We start from the raw sequence: 17,605 nt of genomic DNA, 5'->3' as shown, positions 1-17,605 counted from the left end.
TGCTCTGGGGTTCCGTGGTCTCCTCCAGCTTTCAGGATATTTTGGGTCAAGATGCTGCATATTCAAGGCATGAAGAGATTGGAAAACTGGCCTCATTCCACACGTTGATCTATTATGATCAACATCACCTCTCTCATGGAGGTCACTTGGGGATACAAATAACCATTTTTTTCCCCAAGACTCTTTGGCTGTCTCCAGGCTCCCGAGCGGAGGATTTACGCTCACCTACGCTAGGACCACATCTGCCCGTGGGGTGTCCCGGGCACCTCATCAGGAGGCCTGCTTACAAACTAAGGAGCCTTGCTTCTACAGAGCCTTTCAGGGAGCCAGAACTGTACATAATAAGGACTTTGTGTTTCTCAATATTTTTTTAGATTGAGAGTAAACTTTCCCACTTTCCTTGCCTTTGGCTTCAGTTATTTGAAATGGCAGAAGTTATTAAAATTCCATCATGGAAATATGCTTAATAAACAGGAAAGGAGTTTTGAAGACCTACCACTGAGCAGGAAGATTAACCCCCCGGTTGCCACTCTGTAGGTGTAGATAGTGTCTACGGCTGGCATTTGGCAGGGGTATCTATGCAATGGTCCTTCCTTATTACTATCAGCAAGTGGCTGCTATGAGCTTTTGTTATATGGAACGTCTATTTTTCTGATATCACACTTAAAATAAAAAACAGAAACATACAAGGTGATCTTGTTTATACACAACCTGTGTGACCACAGATTCACTTTTAGAAGGCAACATTTTTTCATTCGTCAAATATTTTTGAGTGTTCCATTTTATGGGGCCATAAAAAATGAGGGTAAACAGATTGAGTTGAGGAGCTCAAATCTTAAAATCCATTGGAGAAAAGAAAAAAGTACACAAATAAATCCAAGGTGGAATGGGGAAACATTAAGGGGACCCAAGAGTTACAGACATTTCAAAAGAAAACATACTACTGGCCCAAAAGGAAGAAGTATGAGAGACCTCTTTGCCTTAAAGGATGAGGTTATGGTGGGTTAGAGATGGTCACAAATTCTTTGACATTCTCCCATTGAGAAATGACATCTTTGACCCCCTCAACCCTGAAAACTGATGGGTCCTGTGATTGTTTCGATCCATAGAAGATGGTGGCACAGATTTATGTCACTTTATAGGCCAAGACCTTGAGATACTGACAGTTCTGTCTTTTTGTCATTTGGAACAACTGATCTTGGAATAGTGTGTCTGGAGCTCTGGGTCTCCCTTTAGGAACCATCCTGAGATCCTCACACTGGAGAGACCAGCACAGAAGCCACATGGAAGCCCTTCAGGTGACAATCTCAGCTGAATCTACCCCACTAAGCAGATAACCCCACTAAGGCGCCAGACGCGGGAGCACAGCCCTCCAGGACTGTCCAGGGAAACCCATCTGCCAACTGAGCACTGTTGCGTGAGCTCCATCAACACCATGTGGAACAGAAGAACCGCCCAGCTGATCCTTGCAGGGATAGATGACCAGCACGGTAGGCCTCATGGCATCCCAGAGAATGGGAATGTTGTGGGTGAAGCCATGAAAGTCTGAAGGTGAAAAGAATCTACTCAAGAAGTTGAGTTTTGGGGAACTCAGAAAACTTACAGGATGTATAAGGGATGAAAATTACTATTAGCCATATTTTAAGGCTAAATAGAGAGTCTGAAGGACATGTGTTGTGTTATATATTCTATAGTCAATGGGATGCCTCCAAGATTCTCTGTTTTTTTAAACTTGTGATTATGGAAATGTATAAATACACACAGAAACTAGTATCCTGATCCTCTGTAGACATAACCAGTGGGGTTCAAGCCATGTCTAAGTGGTTTCCTAGCAAAAGTATTATCAACGTTTGCCAGTCTTTTTTCCTGAAATACTTTTAGGCAAATCCCATACATCAGATCGCTTTACCCATAAATATTCCAGTAGGCAGTTCTAACACATAAGTGCTTTCAAAATTGACTGTAAAACCATTTTCATGCCTAAAAAAGCAACAATAGTAATAAGACACCCATTTCATAATCAAGTCTCTCATATCAAATTTCCCTATTGAGTTCTTACTCCTGGCTTGTTGGGACTCAGAGTCAAGTTGGGTCCCACACTGCATTCGGTTGATTTGTCTCTGAGGTCTCTTGTAATAAACAGCAGTGGCCTGTCAGGCGCTGCCCTCTTTCCCATGTTTTGCAGAATTCTATAGAATTCCCCACCCGGTGATATCATTCAACATGCTCTAGTAGAACCTTGTTTCTTGTGAACTAGGAGAAAGAGAGGGAGGAAGTTGGTTAGTGTTGCATTTTGAGGTGGAGGATGCCACAGCAGGGCTCTGATAATGTACGATAATGAGGTGTAGGGGAGATGGGGGCCCATCCCTAACAAAGGCTCCTCAGCCCCTGGCCCAGGCTGCAGGGTGAGCAGAGGACCCACAGAGGTCCTGAGCAGAGAGGTCACAGGGAAGTTCTGGTAAAGATAACCTTTCTAAACATTTCTTGGGTGCCTACTGAATACCAGGCTCTCTACATGTGACTTCTGGCATCAACATGCTAGATGGTATTTCTCAAATTCCGCAGAACCACAGAGAACATGCGATTTATGTGCATGGTTAGTACACAACAGGGAATGAACTGAAACAAGCTTGTGTTCTCCGCTGCTGTGCCAAATGGCAGAAATTAAGCCCCTGGGATTGGTCTGGTAAATGGGGTCAGAAAGTCTAGGGGCAGGGAGGCCAGGCACAGACTGAGGGGAGCAGGCAAGTTTTGTGGAGACTCCCATGAGCTGAGAGTCTCAGATGGTACTTGAGAGCACTGTGTTCATCAACACTCTCGAAGAGCCACTTCTTACCACACATGCAGACTCCTGGGCCCACCCGAGGTGGACCGGATTAGAATTCCCTGGAGTCTGACCCAGGAACGTGCAGTAACGGGCACCCCAGGATTTTTTGACCTAGTTTGAGAAACACTGAAATGAAGAGTGGGACCAGCTCGAGCAGAGGATGAAAGGAGAGGCATGCACTTGAGCGGGAGGTCAAATTTAAGTACACAGGAAGAAAAGGACTTTTCCCAGTGCCTCATACTTAATTAGTATTCATATATACTGCCAAATAAGCAAGTGAAAAGGAACTTTGGTATCAAGAACTGACATAGAGTCTCCAGCTGAAGCACCCGAGTTCATCAGTCCCAGAGGAAAGGAGAGTTGGCCACCAAACACGGTGCATGAAAGGAGCTTTTTACCTCATGGGGAACACAGAGACTTCCATCACACGTGGGAAGCTGCAGCAACCGCCACTGGGGCCCAATCCTTCCCAGCTCCCCCCCACCCATGACAGCTGGATTATCCCATGTTTGTGCAGGAGAGACACAGAAATCCCACCCAGCAAGACCCAAGTCATCCTGGACCAGGCAGGAATGAATGTGAACAAAGGACTCGGTGGGATGCATAGTTACGAGAGCTGTGGGCTGTTTTATCAGTGGTGGTAAGATGTTACTAGCAGCGCGCGGAAGCAGACAAGACTGGCGGAGCCAAAGACACGTCCCTCTGCAATATGGTCAAGGCTAAGGCTGCCCAGTGAGCATTTTGAGAAATACACAGAGACAGAAATACATTTGAGACAGAACTGAACAGAAATGAACTGGGTTCAATTGACACAGTCACAAATCTGATGATTTTAATGGCTCTTTCTAGTAATTAATATCTTCCTGTTGGTAACCGTAAGTCTTTATTTTGAGGGTTTTTTTTTGAAGGAAATGAAAATAAAGCATCAATGATTTTTTTTCTTAAGATTTTATTTATTTGACAGAGAGAGAGAGATCACAAGTAGGCAGAGAGGCAGGCAGAGAGAGGTGGGGGTCGGGGAAGCAGGCTCCCTGCTGAACCTGATGTGGGGCTCGATCCCAGGACCCTGAGATCATGACCTGAGCCGAAGGCAGAGGCTTAACCCACTGAGCCACCCAGGTGCCCAGAATTTTTTTTTTTTTTTTAAGGGAGATCATGAGTTGGAAGGAGTGGAGAGGGAAGAAGAGAATCCTCAAGCAGATTCCCCACTGAGTGTGTAGCCCGATGAGGGGCTGGATCCGGATACCATGACCCCACCGGAAATGGAAAGTCGGGCACCTAGCCAACTGAGCCACCGGACACCCCTAAAGTTTTTTTTAAAGGATGATTGCTTCAGACCATCAAGGTACATTGCCTATGGGGTGGGGTGATGGAGATGGGCCCCTGGAGGGTTGTTAAAGTTGTTTCCTGATTGTGATGTCATGTATCACATCTGCACACTTTCCTGGATTATGTTATATTTCAATAGACATTTTACCCAAAGAGGCTGTCTCCTTGATTGGCAGAGATGGAGAAATCAGTCATAATTTGGGATGTGTAATGTCCCGCCTATCCGGGAATCATAAAATTTTCTGGAAACCCCTTTTGTTTTCCAAGTTTTGCAAGTAAACATGATCTTGTGTATCTGCTTGGTTAGAAAGTGTCAACTGAGCTTCTGTCTACCATTCTGGCAATGTCTTCTCACCACCGCCCTCCCTGTGAAAGATGCTGCTTGTTCCCCAGTGCCCCAGGGTGTCGGCTGGATCGGTCTGGAGGTGGCACCTGAATGAGCTTCCTGGGGAAAGGAATCTGAGCCTTATCTCAGGAAATGTTCTTCCCGCCTACGGCAATCATTCTAAAATATTTTCTGTGGGGGCTTGATTTGTCTTTCCAATGTGACATCAGTGCTTATTTGTTTTAAATCAAAGTTCTTTTAAAAAATACAGACTCATAAAATATTAGGATTCAATATTCACTTTGTCTTCAAAAGCTACAACTGTATAAGCTGATTAAAGCAGACCTTTTTTCCCCCCTGGGAATCTTTGAATTAAGAGAAAAAAAAATCACTGCTCTGCATTTTCAGCTGAAAATAGGAAGGGATGGGTGAGGGGAGGAAATGGTTGTCTGCATCCGAAAGACAGAAAAAGGACACTGTCCAGGGAGGCGGCTACTGTCCTTACTATGGCTTCATGAACTCAGTTCTGACCAGACCCTAGTTATGAGAGAAGTTAAATGTTATATTCGAAGCAAATTCTGCTGGAGATTTGGAGCGTGGAGGGGATGATGCCTACAAGATGACAGATTACAGTTAACATCTTTAATGTATGTCCTACCGATGAAAACAGAGCACTGGCTTTATATTTGCTTTGGTTTTCTTCCTGCTAACAAATGTCTCATCCCTGGGCTAAAGGAAATCCACCACGTTTTGTTACTGTAGTTTTTCTCCCTCTCCCTGACTCCTCAGGTCCCCCAAGTGTTGGTGAGCATTTCCCTACAACCGTTAGGTGTGTGACCCTCCCTTTCAGGCTCTCTCTGGCTCAGGTCTTCGTGATTCTGTGACACACTTCACACTTTCTCTCCCCGGGCTACTGTCTGCCTCCCGCAGCTCAGAATAACGGTGCTCTTTTCTCCCTGCCTGCTCGGGACAGCCAGCTGCATCGCATGGACAGTGAACCCTATGGCAGGATGGTCATCACTGACCATGGGAAGATATAAAAAATGAGAAACCGGCTTCAGAAAAGCAATCTTGCTGAGTCCAAAGCAGATTTTAGGTGGGAAGGGTCCGTAAAGGGAATGTAGCCACATGGCCATTTTTGTAAATGCAGGTGACCAGCTCAAGGTCAGCTGGGACAACTGCCTGTTAGAGTCTCTGTATTTGGTTTGGGGGGGCACTTCTACAGTGTCGCTGGGCCTCCCTTTAATATCTTCTAAGTGTGCACAGATTATGGGGCCCACAGAAGGACCCATTTGTCCTGCGAACACCTAGGAGTTCACCAGATTCCTGGTTTCTGAAAGGCTTTTCTATTAGAGTAGTTTGGGGGTGGGGGGGGGGGGCGACGTCTTCCTGAACTGCAGCTCTGAACCCAGACTGTGGAGTCTTTCAAAGTCTCACAAAACACAGCACCGCCAAAAGCATCTTTAAGCGCCACTCCTGGAATGAAGGAAATTCCAAAGGCGACTTTAGAAGCCAAGGCAGGAGCAGGGCCCGAAGCCGGGAGGGAGCGAGATGGGGAGGAAGGCAAGCACTAACGCAAGGGGAAAGCGGGAGAGCGGGCCATCCAATAGGCAGCCGGCCGAGAGGGGAAGAGGGAGAGAAACCTGAGCTGGGACCTGGTGGTCCATCTCTCCATCCTTTCCCCTGACCCCCGCGGCCCTGGGTGGTCCCGGCATCACGCGCGTCCGTGGCCTTGGAGCCGAGCGGTGGCGCCCCCGTGGAGGGGCAGCCAGCGTGACCCGGGTGCGGGCGGTGCGGGACTCGGTGGGGTTCCGAGAGGCAGCTTGGCCCGCGGCCCGTTGGCTCAGCGCCCGGCCAGCAGGTCCCGCCCCGGCTGGAATGTAGGGAGCGCCCGCTTGCCTGCACCCCTGTCCCACCTAGCGCAGTCCTCTCGCGCAGCGGCTCCAAGTGCGCGCGTCTCCCTCCAGCCCTCCCGCTGCAGCCATGGCCGCCTCATCCGCGCGGCCCACCGTCCTAACTCTGATCGCGCTGGCGCTGCTCCTGCTGCTCTGCCTGGGTCCAGGTAAGTGGGGCGACGACAGGGCGCTGGGGAGGGTGATCGGTGATGGAGTGAGGGCGGAGAGACCCAACCCGAGCCCGGGCAAATACCAAAAGGGTGGCAGGGGTCTTGGGTTTTGCACTCCCGCAAGAGGGAGTGGCGCGCTTGGGCCCGCAGACGGAATACCAGGGTCAAGGGTAGGGTCTCAGACATGGCTTGGACACCTTGGGAAAGAATGAGGGCCAAGGTCCGAGGAGGGGCAGGAAGTGTTTGGGACCTAATGTAGGGGGTTTAACGGGAGCTCTCAGCGGCGGGAGCCTCTAGGATGGAGGGCAGTCCCAAAGGAGCATTAACGGAGCTGCCCATCCAGGCAGTTCCTTACCAGGCACTTCCCAAGGAGTCAGTTTCCAGGTCTGCCAGACTGTGCACAGGCCTCACATCCCAGACGGGGGAAATGCTCTTAAAGGATACATGCTTAACCTTCTGTGCTTCACGGAGCCTTCAGTGAATTGCTTGAAAATTCCAGGTTGGTTCCTTATAAAATGAGCATATTCATGCACATCCCTCAAATGGAGTAGTTTGGTGGGGGTGCAGGCATCTGAACCCTGGGTGTCCTGACCATGCGACCTTCCGCTTGTAGCCTCCTTTATGGTTCACTAGTGGCCTCATGCCTGCAGGAACACCTTTGAGTCTCACAACTCTGGGAGGCATATGGTGACCCCAGGTCTCCTGCTAAGGGTACGGGGGCCAGAAGGCATGAAAGGCTTGCCCAAGCCCAAGAGAGGGCTGCTCTTCCCCTACAGAGTAGCTGGCTAACGACAATGAAAGACACACTCAGTTGCTTTACTTCTGTACTTTGATTATTCAAAACAGGAATGGAAAAGCAAATTCCAGGTGGAAGGGTGGGAGTTAATCTGCCCTAAGGAGCCCTGAAGCCAGAGCTCCAGGTCTCCAGAGCAGTGGGGCACCTACCTGTTCAAGTGGGGAGAATTGCTCTCAGAATTCTAAGTTACAACACAGGGGAGGCTAGTCAATTACATGATTGATCTGCCTCTCCTACTTTGTCCCTCCCATTTTCAGAGGCACATCTGAATAAAAGGAGGGAGCACCTGCTGTAAGCCATTGCCTTTCAGATTTGTATTTTATTTTATTTATACCAAGAACGCAGCGAAGGTATCACTTAAAATATTATCATCGTTGAAGCTGGACTGTGAAAGTTCTTAGGCCATAAAATGAAAATCTTGATGTATCAAGTCCCACAGGTGGCTCCTTACAACACCCAAATATATTTAATGGAGAAAATGATCATCGCTCCTTCTTGAGTGGTTTATTAATAGCTAGCATATTCAGAGGGGGCATCCTGAAATTCTGTATTTGCTGAGAGATCGAATGTCAGGTTTAATAAATCCAGGAGTGTCTATACTCAGACTGGAAGTAGTGACTGATGATGTCAGGGTAAAAAACAAATCCATACTGTAGGAAAAAAGTCACAGCTATTCATTTTTTCACTTTTTTCTTCAAACAAATTTAGTTTGGTATCTGATCACAAGTATTAATATTTATTTATACTTCAGTGTGTAGCGATTGGCACCGTGGCAACATCAATAATTCCTAATTTTTCTGTGCCTTTCTGTTGTACAGCTGAGAGCTGGCGAGGCTTTCATTTCTAGAACAGTGGTGACACGTTTGCTGCTGGAAATTGCAACGAGATTACAAATGCCTACATCCGATGTCTATTTCAACATTAGGCCACATTGCATTCATTTATTGTTCAGTGCTTTTCCGGAAGGCAAGCAGGTGGAGGGACGACACTTAATTAATTCTGTGTGTGCCACGCTGCTGTTAGGGATGGACCAGGGTTAAGATATTAATGAATGCTAATATTTGTGCCAAGGAACGTATCTGTCTGCTTTGACACATGTGTTCATAGATTTCTTTATTGACTCTTAAGATTTGATGGGAAGTACAGTCTTTAATTAAATAATTAATTTAATTTAATTTATTTATTTAATTAAGTAATCCCTTCTATAGGAACCCCATCAAATGTCCATCTCTGCTTATTTACTCTTGATGGGAAACCTCTTGGGGGGACTCACACCATCCTTGGAGTGGCTGCCCAGGTACTGGACACCTTAGTTTATGCCCTAATCTATGGGCCAGGGGTGTTTCTGGAAACCATTTGCTGACTCGTCTTTTCCAGTTGTATCAGTTAACATAGTTTAAAATGTATGTATTATAAATATCTGTAATCAAATCATTTGAAGGCTTGGTAAATTTTTTTAGTATATGTGCTGCCAAAGAGAGCACTTGAAGGCTTGGTAAATTTTTAACAAAGTTTGTACATTTTTAGTGAAAGTTACTAGTAATGCTTTACTGAGAAGTGAGATGTAGTTTTATTTTTAATCTCTGTGCCCAGTTTTGGAGTTGAGAGGGTTGTTGGTGATAAATGTATGCTGTACCCCCCCGCCCAAATTCCTTGTTCCTAGAGACTCTTCCCAACCATGCTTCGTGGCTGGCATACCTACACTAAAGGCGGTTGGGTAGTGCTCAATTTCGATGCCTACAGAGAACCAATAGGTGAAATGGCTCTTTATGGACCATGCGGTGTGCTGAGGGGCTTGGGCCCAGAGCCATTCAAATTCAAACTTTGTAAACACTGGGTTCGCTCATTAAACACAGGTAAAGCTCAGCTGTGGGCAACCAATTTGTGACCTTTGGCCACAAGCGTGGTTCCCCCTCTGCCCCCCCCCCCCATTACATAATAAATTTTTTAAGCAGGGGGCGGTTCTTAATCTTATCTTGGTCCCAGACACTTTTGGTGAAAGTCTGGCCAGAACTATGGCTCCTGTTCCCAGAAAACTGTACCTCTTTGCAGATGCGAGCACAGGCCTTAGGGTCTGTCCAAGGTTGGGGAGGTTAAGGACCTGCCTGAAAAGGTGGACACCACCCCTTCCCTCTTGGGGCCAGACCAGCTCCTTACACTTGAACATGCTTACTTCTGAGACTTTTCTCCCTTCACGGGACAAGCCTTGTACCTTCACATTGAACTTAGGTCAGAGGTGTCTATAGGTCCTTACATCTACTCATCAGCAAGAGAAGAGTATCCTACCAGACCAGGCATGTTATTTCCTAGTCAGATGTGTAGGCTGCTTAGAAATACTGTCATAACCAAGTCAAAATCAGAGCAAATGGTACCAATATTGCCTGGCTGGAAGACGAGCCAGACAAGCTACAAAACTGGGCTGGATTTTTGAAGAGCTATGGTGCGTTCCTGGGTTTGTGGCAGCGTAATTTCTTGGTGTCTGCCCATCTTTGTCTTCCCATGGCGACCTTCTCTGTATCCTCTCTCTCTCCTCCAACAATGCCAGCCATCGGATTCAGAGCCCATCTCACATCCAGCGGGATACCACTCCTTCACAGTTAACCGAGATCTTTGATTACGTCTGCAAATGCCCTCTTGCCAAACAAGTTCACAATCAGAGTTCTGGATGGATATGAATTTGGGGGGAACACTATTCCGTTCACTATACCACGAAAAGGGAAAGTCTGCAGGTTTCTTACACGTGCTGGGTGCCCAGGCTTCATAATAAGACATAAGGGGCTCAAAGAACAATGTCATTTCTCCTGGGAATAGCTCAAATCATCATGGCCCTGGTCAGCCACGGTCATTGTCCTCGATCTGAGCCAGGAGCAGCCTGAATTACTCTTCCTGCATGACAGGGAATGAGTCCAACAGCAAAACTGTGAAACCACCAGGTAACCAGATCAAGACGGGGGCATGCAGGGACTTTTTCCAACTCTGATTCTTGCACTTGAGAAATTAAAGGGTACAGTGCGACTCTGACACGTTTCTATGTCCATTCCATTAGGTGGCATAAGTGGGAATAAACTCAAGCTGCTGCTTCAAAAGCGGGAAGGTAAGGACACCCTGCATGGAGAAAGGCAGCAATCTTAACGGGTCACGTCGAAAGGCAGTGTTGCATGTGCTCGCTGGGGTCTTGTGCTTGGAACACCAAAGTGTTTACTTCTTGAAAGGCTGGCAGATCTGAAGGGCTTACTCTGTGGGTGTGTGTGAGGCCTTTTATTAGGTAAATAATACTGCCGGTAAAAGTTTGCATAGGCTTTTGTGAAAGCTGTCCGTGCGGACCCCAAAGTTAAAGAAACAACGTTACTGTGTTCATTGCATGTTGTGCATTTTGGAAACATGAAACCCTTTGGAGCACATATCTAAATTTAGAGCATACCCTTTAGAGCACATGAGACGTCCTTTGGTGGACTAGACTTGGAAGAGTACTGCCGTGGTACTCTATCCAGTCAGCCCTTGGGGGCAAGGCGGAACAGAAACAACTGTTTTGTGACTAACACCTGTTGTGAGAAAATACTCCTATGATGAATGTGGCAGCCAGCGGCAAGACACTGTAGAAACGGAACAGGCTGGGAGCCACGCACGTTCTGGGCCCGCCATGATCCGGTAGATCAGTTGGACCGAGCGTGTGGTCTTGTGAAGGCCGTCTTCCCTTGAAACTGTCATCTCTGCCGTAAAATGAAGAAGTTTTCTGTCTTTTGGAAATTAGGAGTGTGGCAACATTTCTAATGTGAACCTTTGATCCTTTATGCTTCCCTTCCCCGGACGCCACCCAGTTGGAAGGGGGTTCTGGCAGGTTCAAGTCTGCTCCCTGACCGTGTGGGGCTCCCTAGCGCTATTCACATGCTTCCCAGTCAGCCCCGCAGAACCCCCACGGGCTGAGCACTTGGGGCCCCTCGCAGGGGTGGGGGGCTCCTGAGGAACCTCCCAGAATCTTTCTCAGCATTTCCAGCCGCCCACCAGGCTCTGGCCAATCCCTGATGTCTGTGCTGGGCAGCCTGCTCCTCCCAGGCACCTGGGGTGATGGACGTCCTCGAACAGCCAGTCTGTCAGAGGTGGGAGAGAGCAGACCGCCAAGATAATCACAAGTCCTGGTGTACACCCTCAGCCCTTATTCAAGTCAAGCCTAGAAATAGAGATTGAGCACCTACTATGTACAAAAGAGTAGTAACAGGCCCCGAGAGAGGGACGCAGATGAACAGGAAGTGAAGGAACACACCCATGGCTCCTTATCCATGTGACCCAAGGAACACCCCGGACACTTCACTCCCATCATCCCGTGCGGCCTTCACAACACCAAGACGGGGACTGCCAATGCAGCTGTATAGATGAGGGGGCCGAGAGCAGGGGCAGACGTGGGGACACAGCTGCTTCCCCTGAGCCCAGTCCGCACAATTGGTGCCTTTTAAACAGCTGAGACCACAGTGGGAAGACGTGGGGAGAAGCCAGGTGTTAAAGCAAGGGCCAGTACCTGTCAAGACTCGGTTGAATCCTTGGTGAGCTGTGAGGTCTGCAGAGCGTGTCCCAAGGTGGACGGGTCTCTACAAGGTGAGAGCTTGCTGTGCTGCCGGGCTGGGCCTGGGCTCATTGTTTCGTCTTCCCCATGATCTTCTAAGCAAGCACAGCGCTCTCCGGTTTGTCCATGCAAGGAACATACACTTATATGGTCTTAGGCATCCAGCTGTTTCCTAAATGCTTAAGGGATACGCCATCAGCCCCTGCCTGAGGCCTGGGGTCTAGGCCTGGTGAGTTCCTGCAGAGGACAAAACCTCTTGTCTCGCCCCTGTGCCCTAGAAGTTGGGGGCTAGTCTGTGCCCCTGGATATGGCTGCGCCCAAATGGAGAGCTTACGGCCCAGGGGCGTGGAGACTGATGACGGGCGGCTGTGTTTCATCACATATGGTGTACGAGTGAAAATCAAAGCCATCTTGGGCAGGGTGGGCTGGGGGGACGGGATATATATACTAGTGATTCACCCCCATCAGAACAGAACTCATTGTTTGTACTTTGGGGGTGGGGAATTGATCCCTGCAGCACCTGCTCCGTCTAAGACTGAAGTGGCAGTGGACGAGAGCAAGGCCAAGGAATTCTTGAACGGCCCGAGGCGCCCGAAGCGGCAGCTGTGGGACCGGACCCGGCCAGAGACCCAGCAGTGGTACCAGCAGTTCCTCTACAGGGGCTTTGATGAAGCGGTGGGTGCTTGGGCCCGGCTCCCCCCAGGGCGGCGTGCGGGGGGCAGACCGTGGCTCCGGGAAACAGGGCACAGAAAATTAGGCGTCGGCATTCCCTTCCAAAAGGGTAAGTCCCCATGATAGGCCCGGTGCCGCCCAGGCGTTGGGTAACATTTCCATCGGGATACAGGGACACGAGCTGGAATTTTTCATCATCAGACCACACGCACATGCGAATCTCTCCCACCGTGAGTGGGAAGTGGGATTCCAGAGAAGTCATTGCCCAAAAAGGCTGGGGCTTAACTTCATCCCAGAATCCCATGTAACTTTGCTGCACGATTTTGCCTGGGAGTCTTTAAAATAACTCACAACCAGGGCACCTGGGTGGCTCAGTCAATGAACTGGCTGCCTTTGGCTTAGGGTCATGATCCCGGGGTCCTGGGATCAAGCCCCACATCAGGCTCCCTGCTCAGCAGCAAGTCTGCTTCTCCCTTTGCCTGCCACTCCCCTTGCTTGTGCTCTCTCTGTCAAATAAATAAATAAATCTTTTAAAAAAATATTCACAGAAGAGACTGGAAGGAGATACATCAAAATGTCAGTTACAGTTGTCTTTGGCAGTGGAGTTATGATCCCCCTTTTCCTCTGTCCCACTCCCACGTATCGATCTGTAAAGTATGAGTCTGTGTCATTTCCATACCCGCAAAACATTTCTTTAATTTCTTGAAAACCTTGATGTTTCAAGGTCTGAGGTTTGCCAAAACTTCAAACACGATTATAAAATGCAAGAAACCAAGGGGAAAGATGATCTCACTATGGGAAAAGCTGCGGCATTGTGGGGAAAGCAAACATTCTGGCTTTCATGGCAGAGGTGGGGGTGGGGGTGGGGTGGGGAACTGAGCAGAAGCCAAAGCCCCCGGGGCTCAGCAAACGGAGGAGGGGCAGGGTGGTGCTCACTAGCGTGGCACAGGCTGACCTGTTCCTCACCCAAAGTGGCTGGCCACAGAGAACACCATCACGGGCAAGGCCAGGCCCTCCAGCTTCAGATTCCTGCGACCCAACCACCGGAAAATTCCATCCAGACAGTGTGGAAGGTGCCTGCGAACTCACTTTATAGCATCCTTAGAGTTTGAACACAGGGGTGCACTGGCTACGTTTCGAGAAAAATTGGACCCAAACTTTTAGGTACCCTGCAACCTCCCTAGGTCATCATTCTCTTGTCCCCGCCTTTTGGCCTCACACCAAACCTCTCGCCAAGTCGTCAACATCAAGCCATGCGAGCAGCCATATACGTTCGCCTTGCACTTTCACTACCGACAAAGAATTAGTCTTCCCTTTAGAAGAGGCATTGATAGCAAAGCTTCCTCAGCTGGAAACCTGCCAGTCCTTCTGTGCTTCTCACTTGCTTCAGTTCCTCCCCTTCCCTTCTATTCCTGCTCACTGCAACCATCTCTTTTCGTGTGTCTCTCAGCTGCTGTAGGCTTCGTGAAGGCAAGGGAATCTGTCCTGCTTGCTCTGCGTGGCCCTTCAGTGCCCAGCACAGCTCTGACACGCTGGGTCCACGTAATCAACGATTGTGGAATGAGTAAGTGCAGCCGTGCAGATTCTAACCAACACCACTACAAGGACGCATGGCTCTACCACGCCAGGCTGGTGGCCGATTTAATTATCAAGCTTTTACTCTGTGCAATGGAGTGGGCCAAGCCCAGGACAGGACAGGGAGAGAAGGCAATATCTCTAAGATGCGTGCAGCGCCTGGAGGTCAGGCCAAGCTATCACTATCCTTGGGAGTTGTCCATCTTATGTCCCAAAAAAGAGAAAAATGTTTGTTGAGGATATTTAGAACTCACAGAGTAGAAGTTTTCAAGGGCTTGGGTGTGCACTCCTTTGGAGACAATGGCTTTTAAAAAAAATTTTTAAATTAACATATAATGTATTATTAGCCCCAGGGGTACAGGTCTGTGAATCGCCAGGTTTACACACTTCACAGCACTCACCACAGCACATACCCTCCCCAATGCCCATAGCCCAAACCCCCTCTCCCTACCTCCCTACCCCCAGCAACCGTCAGCTTGTTTTGTGAGATTAAGAGTCTTATGGTTTGTCTCCCTCCTGATCATGGTTTTATACCCATACTCTTTAGCTGGCTTTGTTGGCCTCTGAGCTCAGAACACCATTATGACCAGTGATTCTTGGTAAGAGCTATTAATCACCGAAGAAAAGCCATCACAGAGAAAAGCCAGACATAAGATGTGTTTTAGGGGGAGTAGGTGTCCTAAAATCCATTATCTGTTTTTCCACTTTTTCCCCAGAAATTTGAAGATGATGTCACTTATTGGCTTAACAGAGGTCGGAATGGGCATGACTATTATGATTACTACCAACGGCACTATGACGAGGATGCAGCGATTGGTCCCCAGAGCCTTGACAGCTTCAGGCACGGAGCCAACGTCAACTACGATGACTACTGACTGTCATTCCACGCTCCATGCACCAGCGCCACAGGTGACCCCTTCACTGCCTCGCGCGTGGCTTCTGCTGGGCTTGACTTCAGCAGATCTCTTCTACCCCCTTTCTGCAGCCAGGAAGGAAGAGTTAAAGCAAACACTATCAATGCCTTTTGATAGTTCACACAAGAACCTAACAATGCATTCCATTAAAAAATAGAAATAAAAGCATTTTGTTAAAAAAAAAAAAAAACTCTCAGAATTTACTTGGATGGAAAGTAAGTTGGCCCCAGTTTTCATTCCCTGGATTTTCTCAAAGTTGAAGCCTCCTTTGAGAGGCAGCTCTCTGTCATGTGTACCTTGCCAGGAATCCTCACCACGACCCGGGGAAGACCAAGAGATTGAGCGGGGGTCTTTGGCTTGTGAAAATTCTGCCCACATGAAATGCAAGATAGGAAACCAGCAAGATAATCTGGCCAAAAATTATGTAAGGTTACAGAACACGGTTTGGAGTATTCTAATCACTGCATAGGTATTTAACACTTTCTGGGCCCCAGGCCCTGAGCTGGAGTGGAGCCTGTTCAATATGATCATGGAGGGAAAGAAGGGTAATAGGAAAAAAGAAAGTTTGGGTGAATTCAAGGTCTCACTTCCCTTAAAAAAAGTAAAGCTTCACCAATGAATTCAAGGAATATTTAAGAATATACTTCATGTGGGAATGCAAGTTGGTGCAGGTACTTTGGAAAACAGTATGGATGTTCCTCAAAAAGTTAAAAATAGAGCTGCCCTAAGACCCAGCAATTGCACTACTGGGAATTTACCCCAAAGATACAGATGTAGTGAAAAGAAGGGACATCTGTACCCCCAATGTTCATGGAAGCAATGACCACAATAGCCAGACTGTGGAAGGAGCTGAGATGCCCTTCAACAGATGAATGGATAAAGAAGATGTGGTCCTTATATACAATGGAATATTACTCAGCCATCCGAAAGGATAAATACCCACCATTTGCATCCACACAGTTGGAACTGGAGATTATGCTGAGTGAAATAAGTCAAGCAGAGAAACAAAATTATCATATGGTTTCACTTATTTGTGGAACATAAGGAATAGGTATAGCATGGAGGACATTAGGAGAAGGCAGGGGAAAATGAAGGGGGAGAAATCGGGATTGGGAGATGAACCATGAAAGACTGTGGACTCCAGGGAAACAAATGGAGGGTTTTAGAAGGGAGGGGGTGGGAGAAATGGGTGAGCCTGGTGATGGGTACGAAGGAGGGCATGGATTACATGGAGCACTGGGTGTCATACCCAAACAATGAATCACGGAACATTACATCAAAAACTACTGATGTACTATGTGGTGACTAACATAACATAATAAAAAAGAATATATTTCACCTAATATTTAAACAACCTAGGTGGATGAAATAGAAAAGTGGTGTGGGGGGTGGGGCGAGGGAGGGAGGGAGGGGTTGGGGGAAGGGAGGTGAAGTGGGATCCTAAGACATTACTGATGGAGGGAGTCTGGTCTCAGCCTGTGGGAAGCCCGCAGAGCTTGGGGGAAAGGCGGGGGGCACTCAAAATGATTCTTACACTTTTGTGGGTCACGAACCCCTCTGACAGTCTAATGGAAGCTTTTTCTTCTTTCTCAAAAAGACGATAATTTTGTATATAGTCCCTGAAACACATCTCCATTCACAAATCATGAGTGATTAAAAAAAAAAAATGCCGGCTTAGTAAGAACTACTGACTTCGGAAGACTGGTGTTTATGGACACTCATAACATTTGCATTTGATTGTAATTCTGATTCTTCCTTTGGAATCTTTACAATCTTTGAAAATTCTCATAAAATATTCATACCGTAAAATCTACCATTTTTGCCAGTTTTAGTTGTATAGTTCAGTGGCATTGAGTACTTTCATGTTATTGTGCAATAATCACCATCACCCATCTCCAGAACTTTCTCACCTTTCTTAACTGAAACTCTCTCCCCATGAAACGAGACCTCCCCATCTCCCTCCCCCAGCTCCTGATGGTCCCCTTTCTTCTTTCAGTCTCTTTGGCCAAAAATTATGTAAGGTTACAGAACACGGTTTGGAGTATTCTAATCACTGCATAGGTATTTGACACTTTCTGGGCCCCAGGCCCTGAACTGGAGTGGAGCCTGTTCAATATGATCATGGAGGGAAAGAAGGGTAATAGGAAAAAAGAAAGTTTGGGTGAATTCAAGGTCTCACTTCCCTTAAAAAAAGTAAAGCTTCACCAATGAATTCAAGGAATATTTAAGAATATACTTCATGTGGGAATGCAAGTTGGTGCAGGTACTTTGGAAAACAGTATGGATGTTCCTCAAAAAGTTAAAAATAGAACTACTCTGGTACCTCATTTAAGTCGAATCATACAGTGATTTTTCGTGTCTGGCTTGTTTCACTTAGCATGCTGTCCTCAAGTTTCATCCATGTTGTAGCCTGTGTCTGGATCTCCCTCCTACTTAAGGATGAATGGTTTTCCAATGTACGTTTCTACCCCCATTTTATTCATCCATTCATCTGTCAAGGGACACTTAGGGTGCTTCCCCCTTTTTTCTACTGTGTGTAACACT

General features: G+C 47.6%; 1 protein-coding gene across 1 annotated transcript; it reads left to right on the top strand.

Moving 5' to 3' along the window:
* Window positions 1–6,054: 6,054 nt before the first annotated feature.
* On the top strand, window positions 6,055–15,785 carry ECRG4 (ECRG4 augurin precursor). Its single transcript, XM_045981173.1, has 4 exons — window positions 6,055–6,543; window positions 10,389–10,436; window positions 12,418–12,575; window positions 14,864–15,785. The coding sequence occupies exons 1-4, from the start codon at window positions 6,465–6,467 to the stop codon at window positions 15,020–15,022; spliced, it is 444 nt and encodes a 147-aa protein (XP_045837129.1). The 5' UTR covers window positions 6,055–6,464; the 3' UTR covers window positions 15,023–15,785.
* Window positions 15,786–17,605: the final 1,820 nt, after the last annotated feature.

Source organism: Meles meles, chromosome 16 (genome assembly GCF_922984935.1).
Source record: "Meles meles chromosome 16, mMelMel3.1 paternal haplotype, whole genome shotgun sequence".
NCBI lineage: Eukaryota > Metazoa > Chordata > Mammalia > Carnivora > Mustelidae > Meles > Meles meles.
Note: the sequence above shows the minus strand (reverse complement) of the source record. Positions and strands in the feature narration are given on the sequence as shown.

Bases quoted from the DNA above. Each gene is read 5' to 3' on its own strand.
- ECRG4 (XM_045981173.1), top strand. From the start codon at position 6,465: ATGGCCGCCTCATCCGCGCGGCCCACCGTCCTAACTCTGATCGCGCTG. The intron at 6,544-10,388 runs GTAAGTGGGGCG...CCATTCCATTAG, and splicing joins GCTGCTCTGCCTGGGTCCAG to GTGGCATAAGTGGGAATAAA. The intron at 12,576-14,863 runs GTGGGTGCTTGG...CTTTTTCCCCAG, and splicing joins ACAGGGGCTTTGATGAAGCG to AAATTTGAAGATGATGTCAC.